Source organism: Pelodiscus sinensis, chromosome 31, assembly GCF_049634645.1.
Source record: "Pelodiscus sinensis isolate JC-2024 chromosome 31, ASM4963464v1, whole genome shotgun sequence".
In the NCBI taxonomy this organism is placed as follows: domain Eukaryota; kingdom Metazoa; phylum Chordata; order Testudines; family Trionychidae; genus Pelodiscus; species Pelodiscus sinensis.
Window position 1 is genome coordinate 14022074 of NC_134741.1, and position 20575 is coordinate 14042648.

At 53.5% G+C, this 20575-nt stretch overlaps 2 protein-coding genes across 8 annotated transcripts in view; one reads left to right on the forward strand and one right to left on the reverse strand.

The window, feature by feature from the left end:
* Nucleotides 1-1569: 1569 nt before the first annotated feature.
* On the reverse strand, nt 1570-12867 carry LOC142821449 (uncharacterized). Of its 2 annotated transcripts, XM_075912434.1 has the most exons (4): nt 12681-12867; nt 7717-8859; nt 2694-5443; nt 1570-2439 (listed from the first exon to the last, which is right to left on the reverse strand). In XM_075912434.1, exons 3-4 carry the CDS (start codon nt 3157-3159, stop codon nt 1937-1939), a joined length of 969 nt encoding a protein of 322 aa, XP_075768549.1. In that variant the 5' UTR covers nt 3160-5443; nt 7717-8859; nt 12681-12867; the 3' UTR covers nt 1570-1936. The 2 variants fall into 2 exon arrangements, with proteins under 2 accessions (XP_075768549.1, XP_075768548.1); XM_075912433.1 differs by lacking the exon at nt 12681-12867 and having other exon boundaries at nt 7717-11041.
* An 81-nt stretch (nt 12868-12948) lies between these two features.
* LOC102447553 (uncharacterized) overlaps nt 12949-20575 on the forward strand; it is a 30745-nt gene continuing 23118 nt past the window's right edge. For 2 of the 6 annotated variants that reach the window (XM_075912375.1, XM_075912376.1), the window contains exon 1: nt 12949-13051. Coding sequence is in view for 3 of the 6 variants with exons in the window: in XM_075912371.1 (XP_075768486.1) it covers nt 20297-20564 (268 nt within the window). In the remaining 3 variants the exon portion in view is untranslated. Of the gene's footprint in view, nt 13052-19789; nt 20565-20575 lie in introns of those variants that run through there. The other 4 variants (XR_012898200.1, XM_014569401.3, XM_075912372.1 and 1 more) reach the window with 3 other exon arrangements.

The window sequence follows — 20575 nt, forward strand, 5'->3', positions numbered from 1 at the left end:
TGAACTAACGGAGCGCTTAGTTCGAACTAGGTAAACCACATTTTACGAGGATTAAGCCTAGTTCGAACTAGCTAGTTCGAATTAAGGGCTGTGTAGACCCTTAATTCGAACTAGTGGGAGGCTAAGGCTTCCCAGGTTTCCCTGGTGGCCACTCTGGCCAACACCAGGGAAACTCTATTGCCCCCCTCCCGGCCCCGGAGCCCTTGAAGGGCCACGGGCTGACTACACAGTTTGTGCCAGTTGCAAGGCTGCCAGCACCCGTGCCTGCACAGCCTGCACCTGCCACACGATGAGCCAGCCACCCGAGGACTCCCAGCCCTCCACTGCTCCCCAGGACCAGCCTGGTGGCTCCAAGGAGCCTGCCCTGGGGCGCAAAAGGCGGGCGCCCGCCTGGTCAAGTGCAGAGATCGTAGACCTCATCGAGGTTTGGGGGGAAGCCTCCAATGTCCACGATCTCCACACTAGCCACCGGAACGCGGCCGTCTATGGCCGCATGGCTGCCAGCCTGGCCGCCAGGGGCCACCAGCGCAGCCGGGAGCAGGTCCGCTGCAAAATTAAGGACTTGCGGCAGTCCTACTCCCGGGCCTGCCTGCCAGGGGCCGACCCGGAGGCCTGCCCCCACTTCCACGCCCTGGACCGCCTCCTGGGGGCTCATGCCGTCCCTGCCCCCCGGGACGTGATTGACCCCGGGGCAGAGGGACCCCTCCTGGTGACGGAGGAGGAGGAAGAGGGCTCTGAGAGCCAGGAGCCTGCCGCCAGCCTGCCCGGGACCCGGGACCCCCGAGGCACGCCACAGAACCGCTTGCCTGCGTCGTCTGAGGCCGGGGAGGCGTCCACCTGTGAGTACCCTCGTGTTCCCCTTATGTGTACGGGGGGGTGGTGCGAGAGGGAGCCCCGGGACCGTGTGCCTGGGCCTTGCCCACCAAGGAGCAGCAGCTGGGGATCCTGCAGGGGCTCTGGCCTTGCAGAGGGGAGCTGAGTTTCACACACCTGGGCCCCTGGGGTAATTGACCGCTGGTCTTCTTGCACCACAGCTGCAGCACCTGGGCCTGCAGGGCACACCACACCGCCTGCAGCAGCCGCCTGCGCCCAGGCAAGCAGGACAGCCAGGAACCAGGAGGACTACCAGAGGCGGCACCTCCCGTTCCTGGATCGACAGCTCCATCTCCAGGACCACTGGGTCCAGGAGGACCTGAGGCTGCGCCGGAGGAGTCTGGAGGCCCTGGAAGAGCAGGGCCGTGCCCTGCGAGGCCACCTCCAGAGCCTGCTGGACCACTTCCCATTTCCTCCTTCCCCTGCTCCCGCTCCTGCTTCCTCCACACCCCCTGTCCCTCCTGCACCCCCCTCCACAACCATTTCCCACCGACGCCCCCGGACCCGCAGTGTGGCGAGACGGGAGATGCAGCCGGACTCCCACCCCGAGCTTTACTTTCCCTTCCTCCCTTTCTTCCCCTTCCCTTCCAGCTCCCTCGTCCCAGGTTTCCCCCTCCCCTCTCCAACCCTCATTCCTCCCTTCCCGCACCCAGTTATGTTAAATAAACAGATGTTTTTGTTTCAAAAACAGGTGTCTTTATTTTACAGTAGATACGGAGGGGAAAGGGGAAGGGGGGTAGGGTGGAAGAAGGCCCCAGTGGGGCATGCAGGGAGAGGTCAGTCCTCCTCCTCCTCCACCAGGAAGCTCTCCCGCAGGGCTTCCCGGATCCGGACGGCCCCCCCGGATCCGGACGGCCCTCCGCTGGGCTTCCCGGATGGCGGCGGTGCGGGGCTGACCGTAGTGGCCAGCCATGCGGTCAGCCTCAGCCATCCAGACTGGCAGGAAAGCCTCCCCCTTTCACTCACACAAATTGTGGAGCACACAACATGCCGCCACCACGGGAGGGATGTTGTGCTCAGCCAGGTCCAGACGGGTGAGGAGGCATCGAAAGCGGGCTTTCAGTCACCCGAAGGCCCACTCCACCACGATGCGGGCCTTGGTCAGCCTGGCATTGAAGGCCTGGCGGGAGGGATTGAGGTGCCCCATGTAGGGCTTCATGAGCCAGGGCTGCAGTGGGTAGGCGGCATCCCCCACCAGGCACATGGGCATGTCCACGTCCCCGACCCTGATGTGGCGGTCGGGGAAGAAGGTCCCGGCCTGCAGCCGCTGGCACACGGAGGAGTTGCGGTACACCCGGGCGTTGTGTGCTTTGCCGGACCAGCCCACATTAATGTCCGTGAACTGGCCCCGGTGGTCACACACGGCCTGCAGGATCACGGAGAAGTACCCCTTTCTGTTGACATACCAGGATGCCTGGTGTTCCGGGGCACGGATGGGGATGTGCGTCCCATCGATGGCCCCCCCGCAGTTGGGGAAGCCGAGGGCGCCGAATCCCCGGATGACGGCATCCGGGTCGGCGAGGCGGACCACCCTGCAGAGCACACCTGGTTGATGGCCTTGACCACCTGCGGAGAGAGACACAGCAAAGCGCCAATCAGTGGGGCGCCCGGGTGGCTGGGAGCATGCGTGCCCTGGCAGTGCCCCGCGCCCCACTCCCGGAAGCAATCCCCCTGGCGGCGTGTAGTACGGCCGGGACAGCCTGACCCCTCCGGTGCGGGGCGCTTTCGCCTCCTCCCATCCCCCCTTTGTCCCTGGGGCAGCCCATCCCCTCCTCGCAGTCCCCCTCCCCCCCTGGCTCGGTGGCCGACGAGCGCCGTACCTGCATGAGCACCGCTCTGACGGTGGATCTCCCCATGCCGAACTGGTTCCCGACGGATCGGTAGCTGTCCGGCGTGGAGAGCTTCCAGAGGGCGACGGCCACCCGCTTCTGGAGGGGGATGGCGGGCCTCATGCGAGTGTCCCTTCTGCGCAGGGCAGGTGCGAGCCACTCGCAGAGCTCCAGGAAGGTGTCCCTCCTCATCCTGAAGTTCTGGGTCCACTGTCGGTCCTCCCAGCGCTCCAGGACGATGCAGTCCCACCAGTCGGTGCTGGTGTCCAGACGCCAGACGCGGCGGGGCACGCCGGTGCCGGGGCGCCGCCGCGGCTCCTCCACGGCCCCCAGGGCAGCCAGGCGGAGAGGCAGGGGGCTGACGTTCACCAGGTGGTGCCAGACAGCCTCGAGCCATTGCTGGCAGGCTTGCAGCAGCAAGTCCAGATCGTGCACCAGAAGGTGCAGGGCGAGCCATGGCTCCATGTTGCCACCTGTGGCAGCCCCCCCGAAGGGAAGCACCGACACAGACGGGCACAGAGACCAACGCTTTGCTGTCCCTCGGCGAGGTTGGCAAGCAAGCAGGAAAAGCTGAGAACCGGCTGTCCAGTGGGGTCCCTTTAAGCTCGAGCCTCAGATAGCCTCAGACAGCAGCCACACAAAGCAACTACTGAGCTGATGCCTTGCCAGAACCAGTTTCAGCTGCCCTTAAATGCCCCCCTGCGTCCAATCAGTGTGGACGCGCTAGTTCGAATTAGCAAAATGCTAATTTGAACTAGTTTTTAGTTCTAGATGCGCTAGTTCGAATTAGCTTAGTTCGAATTAACTAAGTTAGTTCGAATTAGCGCTGTAGTGTAGACGTACCCAAAGAGACTAATTGTTATTGTTATTATATCTAATAGACAGTATATAAACTGCTTCATAATTGCTTATATTCGGAGAAAGAGAAGAGCTTCCCCCCCTGTCCGAACCAGTATTTCCCTTGCTGCAGCTTGTAATAAAACTGCCTCTAGCTACTTGTTGCTTACAAACTCAGAGTGAAGACAATGTTTTCTTCCACAGGCATCAGAAGCTGGATGGGTTTTGGAACAGCTGAGCTGGGTTTGGTTGAGGGTCCCTCATTGTCTCCTGCCCCCAATGTCAGGAGTATCAGCTCCAATATTCCTGGCTCCTGTGTGAGAGACTGTCCTCTCCATGCCCCCTCCCAGGGTAAGCAAGTTCAGGGCCACAACAAATGGTGTTCTTCCCACAGCCAAGGTTTCAGTGTGTTTCCTCACCAACTTGTCCTGTTGTGCCTTGGCCAAGGGTGTCAGTGGAAGGGCCCTGGCAGGTACCAGATTTGTGGGGTTGGGTGCAGCTGCTGTTAATGTCTGTAGGGTACCCTTTGTGCCAGTGTGTGGTTTCCACAGTCCTTTCCTGGCTGTGGTTGATCTGTGACATTCTGGTTCCTGTCAGCCAGAGGGGCTGGGTGCTGGGGCTGAGGGAGGGTTGATAAGGCAGTTCATACATTATGGGCATTCTGTGGAGGCAGCTCCATAGTAGATAAACATGGGAAGAGCTCTTCTTGCAACCAGGCACAGGGTCTGGGTTCCATTTGAAAAGTTTGGCTTTGTTCTCTCTGGGGCTCTCTTGCCTCTCTGTGCAATGGAGATAATCACTTCCTCTGTCTTGTCTTTTTAGGGTGAAATGTCTTTGGGCAGGGACTTTTTCTTCCTATATAAATGTCTGGCTTGAAAGGCAGGAGACCTGTGTTCAATTTTTGCCCTGACACAGACGTCCTGTGTGATCTTCATCAAGTCACTGTCTCTGCGGGTATGTCTACACTAGCCCCCCAGTTCGAACTAGGGAGGCTAATGTAGGCATTTGAAGTTGCCAATGAAGCCCGCCATTTTTAAAAGTCCCTTAGTCCGAACTCCGTGCCTGCGACTACACGCGGCATGGAATAGGTAGTTCAAATTGGGATCTCTAATTCAAACTACCGGTACACCTCGTTCCTAATTCAAACTACCTACTCAGTGCCACGTGTAGCCATGGGCACAGAGTTCAGACTAAGGGACATTTAAAAATGGTGGCGCCCGGGAAGATGCAAATGAAGCCCGGGATATTTTAATCCCGGGCTTCATTTACAATTTTGAATGCCTACATTAGCCTCCCTAGTTTGAACTAGGGGGCTAGTGTAGATATACCCTGCAATAGGCATTATAGTATGTCCTACGGGGCTATGGAAGGATATATACATTCAATAGGGAAGATGCTCAGCTCCATATAAGCACCTGGATAGCACAGTGGGATCCTGATTGACACTGGAGATCCCAAGTGTTGCTGTGACTGATAATTTTTGTTTCCTGTAGCAGCTGCAGTGCTGCCTGAACTGCTCCTAGCACCTCAGAGTGTTACGGTTGCTCAGTGCGGCTCTTTCTGGAACTCTGATGCCAGCTGCACTGGCAGAGTTGCAGTTTGCCCATTGCTCCATATTGACTGGGTACACGTCACCTCAGGATGAGATGAAGTTATAAGAGATTAAACAGAGATAAAGTTTTTTGACACCTTAAGTGACTGCTTCTTGGAGCAACTGGTTCTGGAACCCACAAGAGGAGAGACAATTCCTGATTTAGTCATAAGTAGAACATGGGATTTGGTCCAAAAGTCAAATGCAAGTTGTCTGCTTGACCATAGTGACCGTAATAAAAACTTGACATCCCTGTGGTGGGAGGAACATCTCAGCAGCCGAACAGTATCGCATTTAATTTCAGAAAGGGGACCTAGATAAAATTAAAGAGGTTAGTTATACAGAAATTAAAAGGTAAAATGCCCCAAGTAAAATCCCTGAAAGCTGCATGGAGACTTTTCAAAGACACCATAATAGAGGCTCAATTTAAATGAATACCCCAAATTAAAAAATACATGGTAAGGGTACGTCTAGAACACAAGTTTTTGTTGGTAAACTTTTTCTAATTTTTTTGTTGGAAGAGGATTTTCTGACATTTGGCCTGTCTAGACTGGGTGAAATGTCAGAAAAAAAACCTCTTTTGGAAGCCCCCTTCTTCCTTGTAGAACGGGGAATACAGGGGCTTCTGAAAGAGTGTGTTTGCTCATCTGCAAAAAAAAGTGGAAGAGCAAACATGTTCTCTGGACGTGGCAGAAGTTTTTTTGGATACCTCTTGAACATCCCCTTTCCTCTCCTTCTCCCCCACAATCTAGCCATGAAAAAGGGCCACTATGGCTTAATAACCAAGTAAAAGAAGCAGTGAAAGAGAAAAAGGCATCATTTAAAGTGGAAGTTAAACCCTAGTGAGGAAAATAGAAAAAAGCATAAACTTTGAGAAATTAAGTGTAATAATCATATATATAGTAGCCCAGCGTCTGAGAGTCTGTAATGCTGAAACGCTTGCTGTTCCCTCTGGGTGGTGCTTTTGCCTGAAATGCTGGCTGTTCCCTCTGGGAGGCCCGTGTTGCATGGGGAGTGTGGAGCCCAAACGGCCACTTGCTCCCCCGTGGTGGCCCGGCTGAGCAGCGCAGAAGTCAACCGAGCACCATGGCGGGAGGAGAAGGGGGGCAGGGCGGTGATGTGCAGCGTGACAGCAGCTCCAGGCCTCGCCCCCTGGCCGTGAACATCACCGCCCCGCCTCTCTTCACCTCCCGACGTGGCGCTCGGCTGACTTCTGCGCCGCTCAGCTGGGCTGCCGCGGGGGAGCAAGTGGCGCAAGCAACCGTTTGGGCTCCATGCTCACCATGCAGCATGAGGAGTGTGGAGCCCAAAAGGCCATTTGGGCTCCGCGGTCCCCCGAGTGAGAGGCAGGAGGGGGAGGAGAAGAGAAAGAGAGAGACAGAGAGAGAGGCAGGAGGGGGAGGAGAGCTGAGAGAGAGAGAGACTGGAGGCTCAGGAGAGACGACTGACACGGAGGAGAGACCTGAAAATCCCGTCTTATGACGGGCTAATTGGTTAGTCATACATATAGTAGCCCAATGTCTGTGACTCTGTAATGCTCAAACTCTGGCTGTTCCCTCTGGGCGGCGCTGTTGCCTCCCGCCGTGGCGCTCAGCTGACTTCTGTGCCGCTCAGCCAGGCTGCTGCGTGGGAGCAAGCGGCTCAAGCAGCCGTTTGGGGTCTGCACTCCATGGGGGTGCTGCATGGGGAGTGCTGGGCCCAAGCAGCCACTTGCGCCGCTTGCTCCCACGCTGGCTGAGCAGTGCAGAAGTCAGCCGAGTGTCATGGAGGGAGGCAACAGCGCTGCCCAGAGGGAACAGCCAGGGGGCGGGACCTGGACGAGATGAGGCGGAGGTCAGCAAGACAGAGAGTGAGAGCGATGCAGCAGGAGGAGGAGAAGAGAAACAGAGTGAGAGGGGGAGAAGAGAAAGAGAGCGAAATGGAGAGAGAGGCAAGAGGCGGACGAAAGCTGAGAGAGAGAGAGAGGGCAAGGCAGTAGGAGGAGAAGAGAGAGAGAGAGGCTGTTTGTGCTGCTTGCTCCCACACAGCGGCCTGGCTGAGCGGCACAGAAGTCAGCTGAGCGCCACAGCGGGAGGCGAAAGGGGGCAGGGCGGTGACATACATGCCCAGGGGACAGGGCCTGGACAAGCGTGCATCCCTGATGGAGACAGAGGAGAGCAGAGAGAGTGAGAGGCAGGAGGGGGAGAAGAGAAAGAGAGAGAGGCAGAAGGTGGAGGAGAGCTGAGAGAGAGGGGGAAGCACTAGGGGGAGGAGAGAGAGAGAGACGGAGCAAGAGACCGGAGGCTCAGGAGAGAAGACCGATGTGGAGGAGAGACCTGAAAATCCCGTCTTATGAGGGGCTAATTGGCTAGTCATATATATAGTAGCCTTCACCCTCTCAAATACCCCAGGAGCCAGCCTCTATGAGGCCACACACCCCCCAGCAGGGTTGTGTGAGGGTGGGATGGAAGAACCCCCCAGGGATGGGGCTTACCCCCCAAACTCCCAGCCCACCCCCGCATGCCTCCCTCCTCCCCCCTTTCCCTAGGGTCCCCCTTTCCAGGACTTCCCCCCGCCTCCAGGGACTGCAGTCCAAGACTGCCTTACCTCCGTGAGGAGGGTCCTGATGGTGGACTTTCCGATGTTGAACTGGTTGTCCACAGACCAGTAGCTGTCTGGGGTGGTTAGCTTCCAGACGGTGATGGCGACCTGCTTCTCCAGGGGGACAGTGGGTCAAATCTGGGTGTCATGTCATCGGAGGGTAGGGCGAGCCAGGCACACAGCTCCATGAAGGTGGCCTTCCACATGCGTAAGTTTTGCAGCCACTACTGGTCATCCCATCACTCCATCACCAGCTGGTCCCACCAGTCAGAATTGATGTCCAGCCTCCAAAAGCATCTCTCTACTGTGGGGTTCGGTTGCAAGGGCCTTGCTCCTGCACGCAGGCAGAGGGTCTTTCTGATGAGCTCAGACTCAAGCTCATACAGGACCACGAAAACAGTCTGCACAAAGTGCTGCAGAAGCTGCAGCATATTAATGTGGGGCCATCACATGCCCAGATGTAGCTCTGGCTCCATGTCAAGGAGTTCTGTGGTGTCCTGAAGCAGGGCACACACTGCTAAAGCTTTGCTGTCCTTCAGAGAGGTAGGAAAGTATGTAGCAAAAACAGAGAAATGGCTGTCCAGGCAGTCCCTTTAAGGATGTGTCTCAGATAGCCTTAGGCAACAGAATCCAGAAGCAACTGCTGACCTAATGCCCTGCCTGAACTGGTTTTGGGTAGCCTTAAATGCAGCTCCCCTTGGTACCTAGGTAAGCACAGCTCCTGCTGCCTGGCCTGTGCCTGGGATAAACTCAGCTCCCACGTGATAGAGGGTGGTGACATCAGGTGAGAATGCCCCTGGGTGCCATTCTGTGGAAGCAGGATGAGTCAGGCCAGTCTCCTGTTGGAGGCTGGTGGCTTGACATCCCTTGCCCTCCAAGACAGGCATATGGAGGCAGCTCTTCCTGCTGCCTCACTGTGTGACTTGACCAAGGAAGAAGTGAGGCAGGAATGGGGCAAAGGAGGAAAGTGAATCTGAGGGAGGCAGGGCAGAAGCTCAGTGCCTCAGTGTGGCTAGAGTGGGGTGAGCAGAACCCCACCTTTTGTTCTGCCAAAGCCTGTGGGGTGCAGTTGGCTGTGGGGAGGCAGAGTCCTGTACCTGTCTCAGGGCATCGCAGGGATGGATCCTTGCATTCCACGAGAAGGAGATTCTGGGTGGAAGGAAAACAAGAAAAGCTGGTCCCAGTGGGCATGAGCCAGGGCCCCATTTTGGCCCATCTGAGAGAGTGTTGGTGGGCTTGACAGGCTCCCTGGGTGTTGGTCCCATGGCATAAGGGGCAGCATTCAGGGGTCTGAATCCTTCAATCTGAGTTCAGCTCTCAGTGGGACCTGCTGGGTTGGTTGGCTGTGAAACCCATGTACTTTGGCTTCCTTGCCCTTAGGTTCACAAGGCATAATTTTGTGCCTCCTGCTGGGTGTCTGACACCCCGTGGAGCTGTCTTATCTGACAAGCTCAGCAGGTGGCTGTGATGGGCTGGGACCTTGGAACTTACAGCCTTGCTGGAGTTTCAGGAGGGCTGAAGTTGTGTTGCTCACTGATGCCCTCACATTTGGTGCCAGCAGCTTCTTCTTGCCCCCACGGTGCTCAAAGAAAAGAGCATCAGGCCAGGCTGACTAGCCAAGAAATGGCAGGAGCCCTATCGTAGGAGGGGAGGGGCCAGTTTGTGTGCAAACATCTCCCAGCCAGCCAGCCTAAGGTTGGAATGACAGAGCTGCCCGACATCTCTAGCGATCCTGAGGCAGAGGGGATCCCAGCATAGAAACAAGAGCAGCAGCTATGGCAAATGATCCCAGGTTTGCAGGTACTTTCCATGGCTCCCCTCTTAGACTGGCCAGTGGGTCACATTGGTGCTAACAATATGCTCAAGTGGTGCCATGTTCCAGACAGCCCAACAGCGAGTGTTTCTTGTGGCGTCACCTTGCACTTGACCCCCTGCTTTTCCCTTAGCCCCCATGGGCTAAGGGCCAGGATGAAGAGGAGGAGGTAGGAAGTGCCCAAAGCTGGAGCTCAGCTTCCCTTTCCTCCTCTGGGCACCTTGAGCAGGAGTGGCTGGTGCAGAGCAAGAGGAGGGCAGGACCATGCCTACATGTGGCTGCAGACAGCCACAGAGACCCCTGGCTGGGCTTTTCCCCAACCTCTGGCTTCCCAAGCACTGAACAAAGGCCTCCCACAGATCAGCACGTGAGTGGCTGCTGGTGTGCTGCAACCAGTGTGAGAAGATGGCAGGAAATAACTCGCTAGTATAGACCAGGGCTCAAAGGACATATCACTGAGAGTCTGTGCTGTGAGCTGGGGGATCTGACTGGTGCTCCTCAGAGATTCATGAGTTGCTCTGGGAGGCTTGATGCTATGGAGCATGGGGGTAGGGACTCAACCTGTATTTGTGCTGAAACAACAGCACCTAGAGGAGGTTTGGCCAAGGGAGGCATCTCCTGGTCAGCTTTCAAATTCCAGAATAACATGGGAATGGGAATCGGTAACAGGGGAGGGATCTCTTGGAAATTTCCTGTTCTGTTCTCTTCATAGGCATGCACAGCACATTTCATTAGGGTGTGCACCCAAAGAATTTTTTTAAAATGTACTTTGACCCATTAACAATGCCCCTGACCCCGAATGGCAACACCCCCTGACTCCCATTGGCCACACATCTGGAGGTAACACTCTGGGGGCAAGATGGGCACATAACCAGAAGTAAAAGGTGTTATGTGACCCCCCCCAGGACTTTTCCTACCATCCTACCAACAGGGATTAATTTGGCCCCCACCAACCCCCCCTAATGCAACTATCCTGCAATTGCATTAACTCAATGGGTGTGACATTAACTTGGGGGTGGAGAGGCTGGGGGAAGTGTTCCCTCAGTTTCCTCCCATGAGCAGAATGAATTTTGTGTTGTGCACCAGTACTGAGTTCATGTGGCTTGTTTGGATGTGCTACGGTGGCACCCAAGTTATGAATAAATATCTCATAAACCTTTACCTTTTCCCTCTGCTGCCATGTCTCCTCCTCTTGCTCCATCAGCTCCCCTGGTGCCTGCTGCTCTCCAACCCCTCACCATCCTCTGCTGTCCTGATTCCTGCCCTTCTCACTGCCGTCAGCTCTGCTGAGACCCTGCCCCCCTCCACCATCCCTTCTCTCCCCCTTGTGCCCACTCCTCCAGCAGCCTAACTCTGATCAGGTGAGCTACCCCTCCTCATCACCTCTCTTAACACCTCCCTCTACACACCTGCGCTGCCTCTCTCCTCTGGTGCTGGTCCCTCCCCTGCAGGTGTCTGCCCTTCTGCTTCACCCTCAGAATCCCCTGGCAACTGCACCATCCCTTAGCCCTGCACACTCCTGGTGCTTCCCCCTTCCCTCACTGCCCCTGCCCCCTTTTCCCCTGGTGCCCACCCCCTCACCACCCTCTGCCCCCCTTCCCCTCATGACCGTGCCCTCACACATGCCTTGCTTCATCCCTGCCTTCCTCATGCCCACCCCTTCTTTCAAGCCTTCTCCCAGCACCTCTCCCTTCCCCCTCTAACCCCCAATGCCTTTACCCTCTCCTCTCCCAGCATCACCCTGTCCCTGCTCCCACTGACATCTCCCCTCCTGCCCTTTTCCTCATTATCTGCACTTGGCCCCCCTGGCATTTGTCTCTTCTGCACCCCTGTCCCTTGGTGCCTTCCTCTTTCTTCTCCTGACCTGTCCCTTCCTCTCAGCACAAGCCCCTTCCTCTCCCACCCCTTCCTCTTTTTTTCCCCCTTCCCTTCCCCTCCCTTATCTTACCTTCAGCTTCTGCCTTCCTATTTGTGGGGCTGGAGACAGTGCTGACGGGCCAGGTGGGGGCGCTCCCGGGTGCCTCAGGGGCACCATGCTGTGCTGCTGGGCCGGGCAGCGGCACTCCTGGGCACCTCAGGGACGCCGCGCCATGCTGCTGGGCTGGGCAGGGGCGCTCCCGGGCACTTCAGGGGCACCATGCCATGCTGCTAGGCTGGGCAGGGGCACTCCCAGGTGCTTCAAGGGCACTGTGCCGTGCTACCATGCTGGGTGGGCACGCTCCTGGGTGCCTCAAGGGCTGCCGTGCTGGGCGGGAGCATTCCCGGGCACCTCATGCTGGGCCATGTGGTGCTGCCAGGCCGGGTGGGGCCCAGAGCACAAAAATGGCTTGGGCTAGCCAGCCAATACATGAAGGTGTGCCTGGGCACACCCTGCACGCATGCCTATGGTTCTCTCCCTCTGGAGCACCTGGCATTAGACACTGTGGGCAGACAGGCCACTAGGCTGGATGGACCTTTGCTCTGACCTGGTCTGGCCAATCTGATGAGACTTTTAGGTTGACACAGAAACTGACAGGAGGCTTTTAAATACTCAACAGCTGTGTCTAGACTGGCCAGTTTTTCCGGAAAATCAGTCGCTTTTCTGGAAAAACGTGCCAGCAGTCTACACTGGCTGCTTGAATTTCCGCAAAAGCACTGACTTCCTACTGTAAGAAATCAGTGCTTTTTGTGGAAATACTATGTTGCTCCTGTTCGGGGAAAAGTCCCTTTTGTGCAAAACTTTTGTGCAAAAGGGCCAGTGTAGACAGCTGAGATTTGTTTTGCACAAAAAAGCCTCGATCGCAAAAATGGCTATCGGGGCTTTTTTGCCCAAAAGCTCGTCTAGATTGGCCTCAGATGCTTTTCCGCAAAAAGTGCTTTTGCGGAAAAGCGTCCGTGCCAATCTAGATGCTCTTTTCCAAAAAATGCTTTTAATGGAAAAGTTTTCCGTTAAAAGCATTTCTGGAAAATCATGCCAATCTAGACACAGCCAAAATGTGTCATAGGCTGCATACGGCTGCTTTCCAGCATCCAGTCACCTCCCCACAGGGTTTGCAGGGACAATGAATTAGCCCAGCAGTAGCTTTCAGAGCAGAGCCGCCCCTGTCTTGGGAGGAGAAATAACCCTCCTCAATGGTCCCCCAGCTCTGCCTTTGACTACTCAGCAGGTAACTTTTACCCCGCCGCGCACAAGGGTTAGCAGCGTCTCCCCGCGAGCTCCTCTTCTGCCCCCCTCAGACGCTTGCTCTTCCAGGCGAGCCCGTTACCGCCCCTGCAGACTCCGCTCTTCCCCTGCTGCGCGCGGCTCCTTTTAGCAGCCCGGGGAGTGCAGGGAGTCTTGGCAGTGCTCCTGCGCATGCGCCTTAGGCCCTGGGCAGATCCATGCGGCTAGGCAGATCCCCTTGCAGCGTCTGACACCGCCTGAAGCTGGGCAGCCGCCTCCGCTGTGGTCACTGCGCATGCGTCGCGTGCTCTGGAGGCGCCGTTGTGTCCTTATTCGCTGCTGCAGCCGCCGCCGCCGGCGGGACTAGAGGGGCCGGAAGAGCTGGGGTGAGGCGGGGAGTCGCCTGGGGGCACCGGAATAGGGGGAGCGTCGGTGGGGGCGGGGCAGACCGGAATAGGGGGAGTGAGTGTGGGGGGGTCAGATAAGATACCTCGCGGGCGGGCAGTGGGGGGGCTGCGTCCCGCCCAGATTGCCGGGGAGCGGAGTGCGCGCGCGCTGGTGCCCCGCTCTTGTGCGTTCATGGGGGGGCGGGGCTGGACACGCTCGTTTCCCGGGGAACCGAACACGCAGAAACTCGCTGCGGCGAGACTTGTCCGCGGCCCGCTGGAGCGTCCGCCCCGCGCCTCTGCCCGGCCCGGCTCCCGCCCGCTACAGGGACCCGCCGCTGTTTTCCCTCCCGCGGAGCGCGACCCCGCGCACACGGGCCGGGCTCTTCCACCCTCCTCCTTGGGGCAGGATTGTCCCACAATAAAAAGAATTTCCCGTCCAGCCCTGTTTGCCAGACCCATTCACACAACCCCCGCTCGCTCCTCGCCAGCGTCCTTGGCAAATTGTAATGGAGAAATATTCTGTTGGGTGCACAAGTACAGAAAGGGGAACAGAGGCAGGTAGTAGTGATAGAAATGTAGCCGTGTTAGTCTGGGGTAGCTGAAACAAAATACAGGACTATGTAGCACTTTAAAGACTAACAAGATGGTTTATTAGATGATGAGCTTTCGTGGGCCAGACCCACTTCCTCAGATCAAATAGATTTTTTTTAAATTGTATCCTTTGGTATATATGGTTGTGACTATTTTCTTCCACTATTTGATCTGAGGAAGTGGGTCTGGCCCACTGAAGCTCATCATCTAATAAATCATTTTGTTAGTCTTTAAAGTGCTACATAATCCTGTATTTTGTTTCAGAGGCAGGGAGGTGATAAGTGTGATAAGAGCACAGAGAAAGTTAGAATTTGGAATAGGACTTACGAATCCCTGACTCACAGGTTTATACTCACATTACTAGGACAAATTTAAAAAAAAACAAAGGAGCACCTTAGAGACTAACAAAAGTATTAGATCACACCTTATCTAAGTGCTGGAATATTTTCTTACTAAATGTTTGGCATTTGGTAGCATTTTGGCTGCTTGACAGACCTTTTCAATAGATTTTTGGACCAGGAAAAAGTGACAGTGCTTCTCTTGTATTTATTTTACTGTATTTACAAAAAAACTCAAACCAATATTAAAAACAAAACAGTGAGTGAAATTTCTTTGTTGAAAGAGTTGCAGAGGTCTGTTAGATTTACCTGTTACTATCAGAAACCAAAAGATTTTTGGGGGGGGTGAGTGAGGTGGAGAAATCTTGGAGGAGTGCCAGTTGTTTTGAGTGTTGATTGTATATTGACACATCTAATGGCAGTAAAATAAAACAAAAAATGCACTACTTTAAAAAAATAAAATGCTTTTATATTAGGGATGTTAAATATCAGTTAATTGAATAGTTGATTAACCTCAGTTAGTCAACTATTCTATTGTCTCTAGGCAGCCCCTGTCTGGAGGGGAGGGGTCTGAGCTCCCAGACTCCACACAAGCTGGAACTGAGCCAGGCACCCTGCCTGCCTGGCTCCTAATACACTTTAAATGCAGAGCTGTAGTGGGGATAGGTCCAGGACCCAATGCAAAGCGGGACCAAGCTGGGTTGCTGGCCGACCTGTTAAAAAAATTACTGGCGGGGGAAGGGCGGAGTGCTTGTAGTCACATTAACCTATAAGCTTTTGCTTATCAGTTAATCGACTACACTATTACATCCCCACTTTATATACACTTCTCTACCATCTGCTTATACACCAATGTGTTATAACATGTCCAACTGTATCATTTTGTCTCCTGCATATCTTGGAAAACTATTTAAAACTAGAGGACTTGGAACTATTACCAAACTATTAATCTGAGTGCAAATGGAAGTTAGGTTAAAAATGATGAAAATCAGTTTCTGTGACTACTCCAAAATCTGTTATCTATTATGCTCTGCCTGTTTAATATAGTACTCCTTTCTAGAAGTTAATGCAAAAACAACAGAATGTGAATATGTACATATGTACATAGACAAAAAAAAAAACCCAATCCTATGTGTCTTGTGGAAGAGGGGGTGAAATAATGTCAGACTGAAAATAGAGTAGTGTCTTCAGCAAGAATTTAATCTAACCCCTTTGTATCTAGAACTGCAGCCAGGATGGGTTGTGTGGCAGTTGCTGGAACTGGAGCCAGAGCCACAGTGTTGCTTCCCAGTAGGGATAGCTGCACCATAGCCTTGGCTCCCACTCCGGCACATGGGGCATCTGCTTGTCATGTGGCCTTGCCCGGGGAGCAGCTGGGCAACCACTGGAGGTAGGGATGGAGAGGGTCTGTTCAGGGCAAAACTGGCCACATTAGTGCATCACACAGCTGGCAACAGGGCCAGGAGAAGGACCAAGGTACAAAATCAGGGAAGGTAGTGGAGTTTAGAACAGGACCTAGGCCCTGCCAGCCAGTGGCAAGGGGAAACCCCATGATAGGAAAGGAGTACAGGAGATGGAAATAATTGTGGAGGGGGTAGGGAACCCTCTACAGTGCTTGCAAAAATTGTGTGTGGGAGCAAATGTATTGTTTCCCAGTTCCAGGATGGGGCATTTCAGAGCCACTTCCTAGAACTGTGATGAAAATGGCACAGTATCCCCCAAGGACTGGACAAGGAAGCTCTTCTCTGCCTGATAAGATGGATTTGCCTGCTAAATGGGATTCGAAGCAGTGATACAGTCCCTTCCAAATGCTGTAATGGTCAGACCTAGTCTTGGGGTCTAAAAGAGTCCCTAATGGGTTTCTGTGTATGCTAACAGCAGAAGTGGGAAACCTTTTTGGGTTGGGGGCTGCTGACCTACAGAAGAATCAGTTGGGAAATGAGAAGCAAAAGACAAGCAAAACAACTGATGTGGCCCCCAACTGAGAAGTAAAAAGACACCTGTCACATTCTCTTCACACAGCAGAGCCTTGAGGGGTCCAGGCTGGTAGATTTTGTGTGCTCCAGCCTCACAGGGGGCTAAAGCACCATTGTGGGCTTCCTAATATTCGGAGGAGCCCTGAGACTTGGAGGGGGGGGCGGATCCAGGCAAGCTGGGGGCCACCGCATCTGGCCCCCAGGCCTGAGGTTCCCCACCCTTGGCTTAGAGCTTAAAAGGAGTTTGCAAATGTGTTCCACTTCGGGATTGTAGAAGAATGGCTACTTTAAAATCCATTATTGAATATCCAGGAAGGTTAATGATAGAAATGTAGCCGTGTTAGTCTGGTGTAGCTGAAACAAAATACAGGACTATGTAGCACTTTAAAGACTAACAAGATGGTTTAATCTATTTGATCTGAGGAAGTGGGTCTGGCCCACGAAAGCTCATCATCTAATAAACCATCTTGTTAGTCTTTAAAGTGCTACATAGTCCTGTATTTTGTTTCAGGAAGGTTAAAACATTCTCTAATAGATTTGTGTGTGGTAACTCCTTGCATATTCAATCATAGATTTAAAAGTAGCCACCCTTCTACAAATTCAGCTGTCTCACTCTAATCCGGTGATACAATTATTTTGGAGTTTGTTTACAATTTCTATACTGACTCAGATGCGAAGTTAAATATTAATAGTATGAGAGCTCTGATACTGATTGTAAAGCTAATGATACTATTTTGCTATCATGGGCATTTGCCTCTGAATGTCTGCAGCCCCCCATATGTGTAGCTATTATGGAAAGGCAGTTAAAACATTTCAGACTAAAGGAATTAACGTAGGTTTTTACTCCATTTCCCATTAGCACATTATGAAGGGTTTGTCTCTGTGGTATGATGCTAAAGTTGTGTAGTTACAGAGCACAAGTTACAGCACCTTAAATCTGAGCCATTTCAATGTTTACTCTGTTCAGTTTAAATATATTGTTTTTTTAAATAGGCTGAAAGCTGACTGACTTCCAATATAGAAGTCTGTTCATTGAGAGAAATTGCTGCATCCCAGGAGCTCCTCAGTCTAGTAGATGCAGCTCAGTGAAAACCAATCACTGGAAGCCGAAGCCAGACAAATACAGACTAGAAAGGAAGCACAAATGTATGTTAAGGAGGATGATTAATTGTGATCAAATGAATGAAGAACTGGTGGATTCTCCATCTCTTGAGGTTTTTAAAGCAAAGCTTGACGACTTTCTGGAAAATATGCTTTAGGGAATATGTTTGTCCTGGGGTAACAAGATTAAATACAGTGGCTTGTGACCCTGATGAGACCAGAGTACATGAAATAATGATCTCACCTGATGCTGTGAATCTCTGATTCTTAGGAACTCATCCTGTAAACATTCAGCACGTGTTTAATATTAAATATCTGAATGGTCTCCTTGACTTCATTTAATCTCTGTTGGTTTAGTCTTGATGAGAGGGTCTAAGTCTGTGCTGCAAATAAATGGAGGAAGACTAGGGCAGTGGTCCCCAACGTGGTGCCCGCAGGTGCTGTGGTGCCCGCAGGTGCCATGGCGCCTGCCGGGGCATTTATGTGCACCCACCTAGTGACCAGGGCTGGCCCGAGCCATTCTTGCACCCTGGGCGCCCAGCGCGCGCACTGCCCCGCCCCCAGGTGCCCGGCAGCCCCAAAAGGTTGGGGACCACTGGACGAGGGGCTTTAAATACAGCAGCCTAAACTTAAACATCTGCATCCATATTCAGACAGGTGAACATGAGGCTTGTTTATCAGAAACATTGGGTGCTCAGAACCAAATCCCATTGTTGCAGGCACAGTAATGTTGAAACTCAAGCCAAGTATTGAGAGAAATGAATATGGATTTGAGATCTTACTTGTCTGTGCTGTTAATGGAATATCCAGAGGTTGGCAGCATGTGACATGCATGCCATAAGCGACATGTGAGCCAATTTTTTGTGGCACGCGAAAGCTCAGCCATTCCCAAGCCTGTACTGTGACTTGAGCCTCAGCCGTGCAGCTGCAGACTGGAGCACCAGCTCTGACTCCTTGGTGGAAGGCAGGTGGGCAGGAGAGGCACACATGCGTCCTTGGGGATGCCCCTGCCTGGCCTCGCCAAGCAGCTTCCGGAATCTAAGACAGGTGGGCAATAATTTTTGCCCAGGAGCCACTTCAAAAATTTTTGAAGTAGCCCAGGGCCACCCAGGAAGGGGTGGGGTCTAAATGGGAAGGGCCCCACCCCCAGACCATGAGTGGTCTAGGGGTGGGGGAGCCCCTTTGCCCCCCCTTCCCACTAGCCACCCATGCCCTGGAAAAGGCCTGGGGATGGGAGAATGTGGGAAGCCTCCACCCGCCCTGTGAGGAGCATGTGACACTTTGAAGTGCCACGGGCTCCTCGCAGGGCTGGAGCAAAGCAAAAGAAGCTTCACACAGCTCCCTCACCCCCAGGCCCTTATTGGCCTGGGGGTGGGGGAGCGCGCAAAGCCTTCTCTGCTCTGCTTCCATCCTGCAAGCAGCGCATGGCACTTCAAAGCGCCACATGCTTCTGGCAGGATGGGAGGAGGCTTCGCACACTCTCTCGCCCCAAGACTCTAACTGGCCGTGGGGCAGCAGAGCAGCAGGGCCTCCATGGGCCGGATCCACCCGCTTGCCAGGCCGGATCCAGCCCGTGGAGGCCCTTTTGCCCACCCTGGATCTAAAGGGGTAAACCCCTCTTTCTCCCACTACAGGATCTACCTCCTGCTTCAGGAGGGGGCAGGGCATAAGAACGGCCGTACTGGGTCAGACCAAAGGTCCATCTAGCCCAGTATCCTGTCTACCGACAGTGGCCAGCACCAGGTGCCCCAGAGAGGGTTGACCGAAGACAATGATCAAGCGATTTGTCTCCTGCCATCCCTCTCCAGCCTCTGACAGACAGAGGCCAAGGACACCATTTTATCCCCTGGCTAATAGTCTTTTATGGACCTAATCTCCATGAAATTATCTAGCTTCTCTTTAAACTCTATTATAGTCCTAGCCTTCACAGCCTCCTCTGGCAAGGAGTTCCACAGGTTGACTACATGCTGTGTGAAGAAGAACTTTCTTTTATTAGTTTTAAACCTGCTACCCATTAATTTCATTTGGTGTCCTCTAGTTCTTCTATTTAGGGAACTAATAAATAACTTTTATTTATCAGCCCTTTCCACACCACTCATGATTTTATAGACCTCTATCATATCCCCCTTCAGTCTTCTCTTTTCTAAACTGAAAAGTCCCAGTCGCTTTAACCTCTCCTCATATGGGACCCGTTCCAAACCCCTAATCATTTTAGTTGCCCTTTTCTGAACCCTTTCCAAGGCCAAAATATCTTTTTTGAGGTGAGGAGACCACATCTGTACACAGTATTCAAGATGTGGGCATACACATATATTTGGGCAGATCAGGGCTGGGTGGTCAGTCACACATGTTGAGCCGGGGCCCAGGTTGCACGCTGCTGCTCCCCGTGAGCTCAGGAGTGGGGGCAGGGAGCCCCTTTCCCAGAGCCCTGCTGCACCTGGAGCCGCAGCTTACAAGTTAGGGGTGAACCCTGGGTAAAGGGCTAGGCTGGACTGGGAAGTGACTGTCCCCCATCCCCTTTCCCAGCCCCTCCTTGCCCCAGTGCTGCTCCCCAGGGCTGCAAGTCCCAGTGCTGCTGCTATGCCTGTGAGTGCACTGAGGAAAACAGGGATGTGGGGGGCAGAAGGGAGGTGAAGGAGAATGCAGGAGCAGGATGGAAAGGGGAAGGATTGTACTGAGGGAGGATGGGGTGATGCTGGGGGATCAGGCTACAGGGAGGGGAATCATGGGGCTGAGGGGAACAAGGCTAGAACAGATGGAAGATGTTGGAGGAGGGGAGATGGAATGCTAGAAGGGTTAGGTGTCTCAGCTGCGGGCAAAATCATTGAGGGTTGGGGGTTTTTGGAGGAGTGTTTTTCTCCTCACTTGTGTGGTCCCCAGCTGATTTTTCTGTGGGTCAGTAACTCTGACCCAATTAGGTTCCCCACACCTGCCATAAAACATTGAAACCTTTTGTGTTGAACATAATATTTTACTTTATTTAAAATGTAGTTTGATAAATTAACATGAGAAAGTTAAAACACTTAATCTGTTTAATAACTTAAATTAAACCGTTCTCCCTACATGCAGCTGATTCAGAAAATATATTCACCGTACCCAGCCTGCACCCATCCCCCACTTTTCCCCGGAACACAGATCCATGAATAAGTCAAATCTTGGCGCACCAGTTCGGAAAAGTTGCCGACCCCTGACCTAGAATATAGCATGGATTTCAACAGGAATGAAATCTTGGCGGAATGGGGTGTGTAGAAAGGATTAAAGCCCCTTGCAAAATGTTTCCAATTGCCCTTCTTCTCCTGACAGACTTCAGAACACCCATGTCTTGCTTCAGCTCAGCCCATGGCCTGAAGAGCCATAGAAAGGAAATGGCTGTGGTGGAGCCAGTGACCTTCAAGGAGGTAGCTGTGTATTTCTCTGAGGAGGAATGGGCTCTGCTGGACCCGGGTCAGAGAGCACTCTACTGGGATGTGATGCAGGAGAATTATGAGGCTGTGAGCTGGCTGGGTAAGGATTCC

Bases quoted from the DNA above. Each gene is read 5' to 3' on its own strand.
- LOC142821449 (XM_075912434.1), bottom strand. From the start codon at position 3,159: ATGGCTCGCCCTGCACCTTCTGGTGCACGATCTGGACTTGCTGCTGCA. The intron at 2,440-2,693 runs GTACGGCGCTCG...CTCTCTCCGCAG, and splicing joins TCAGAGCGGTGCTCATGCAG to GTGGTCAAGGCCATCAACCA.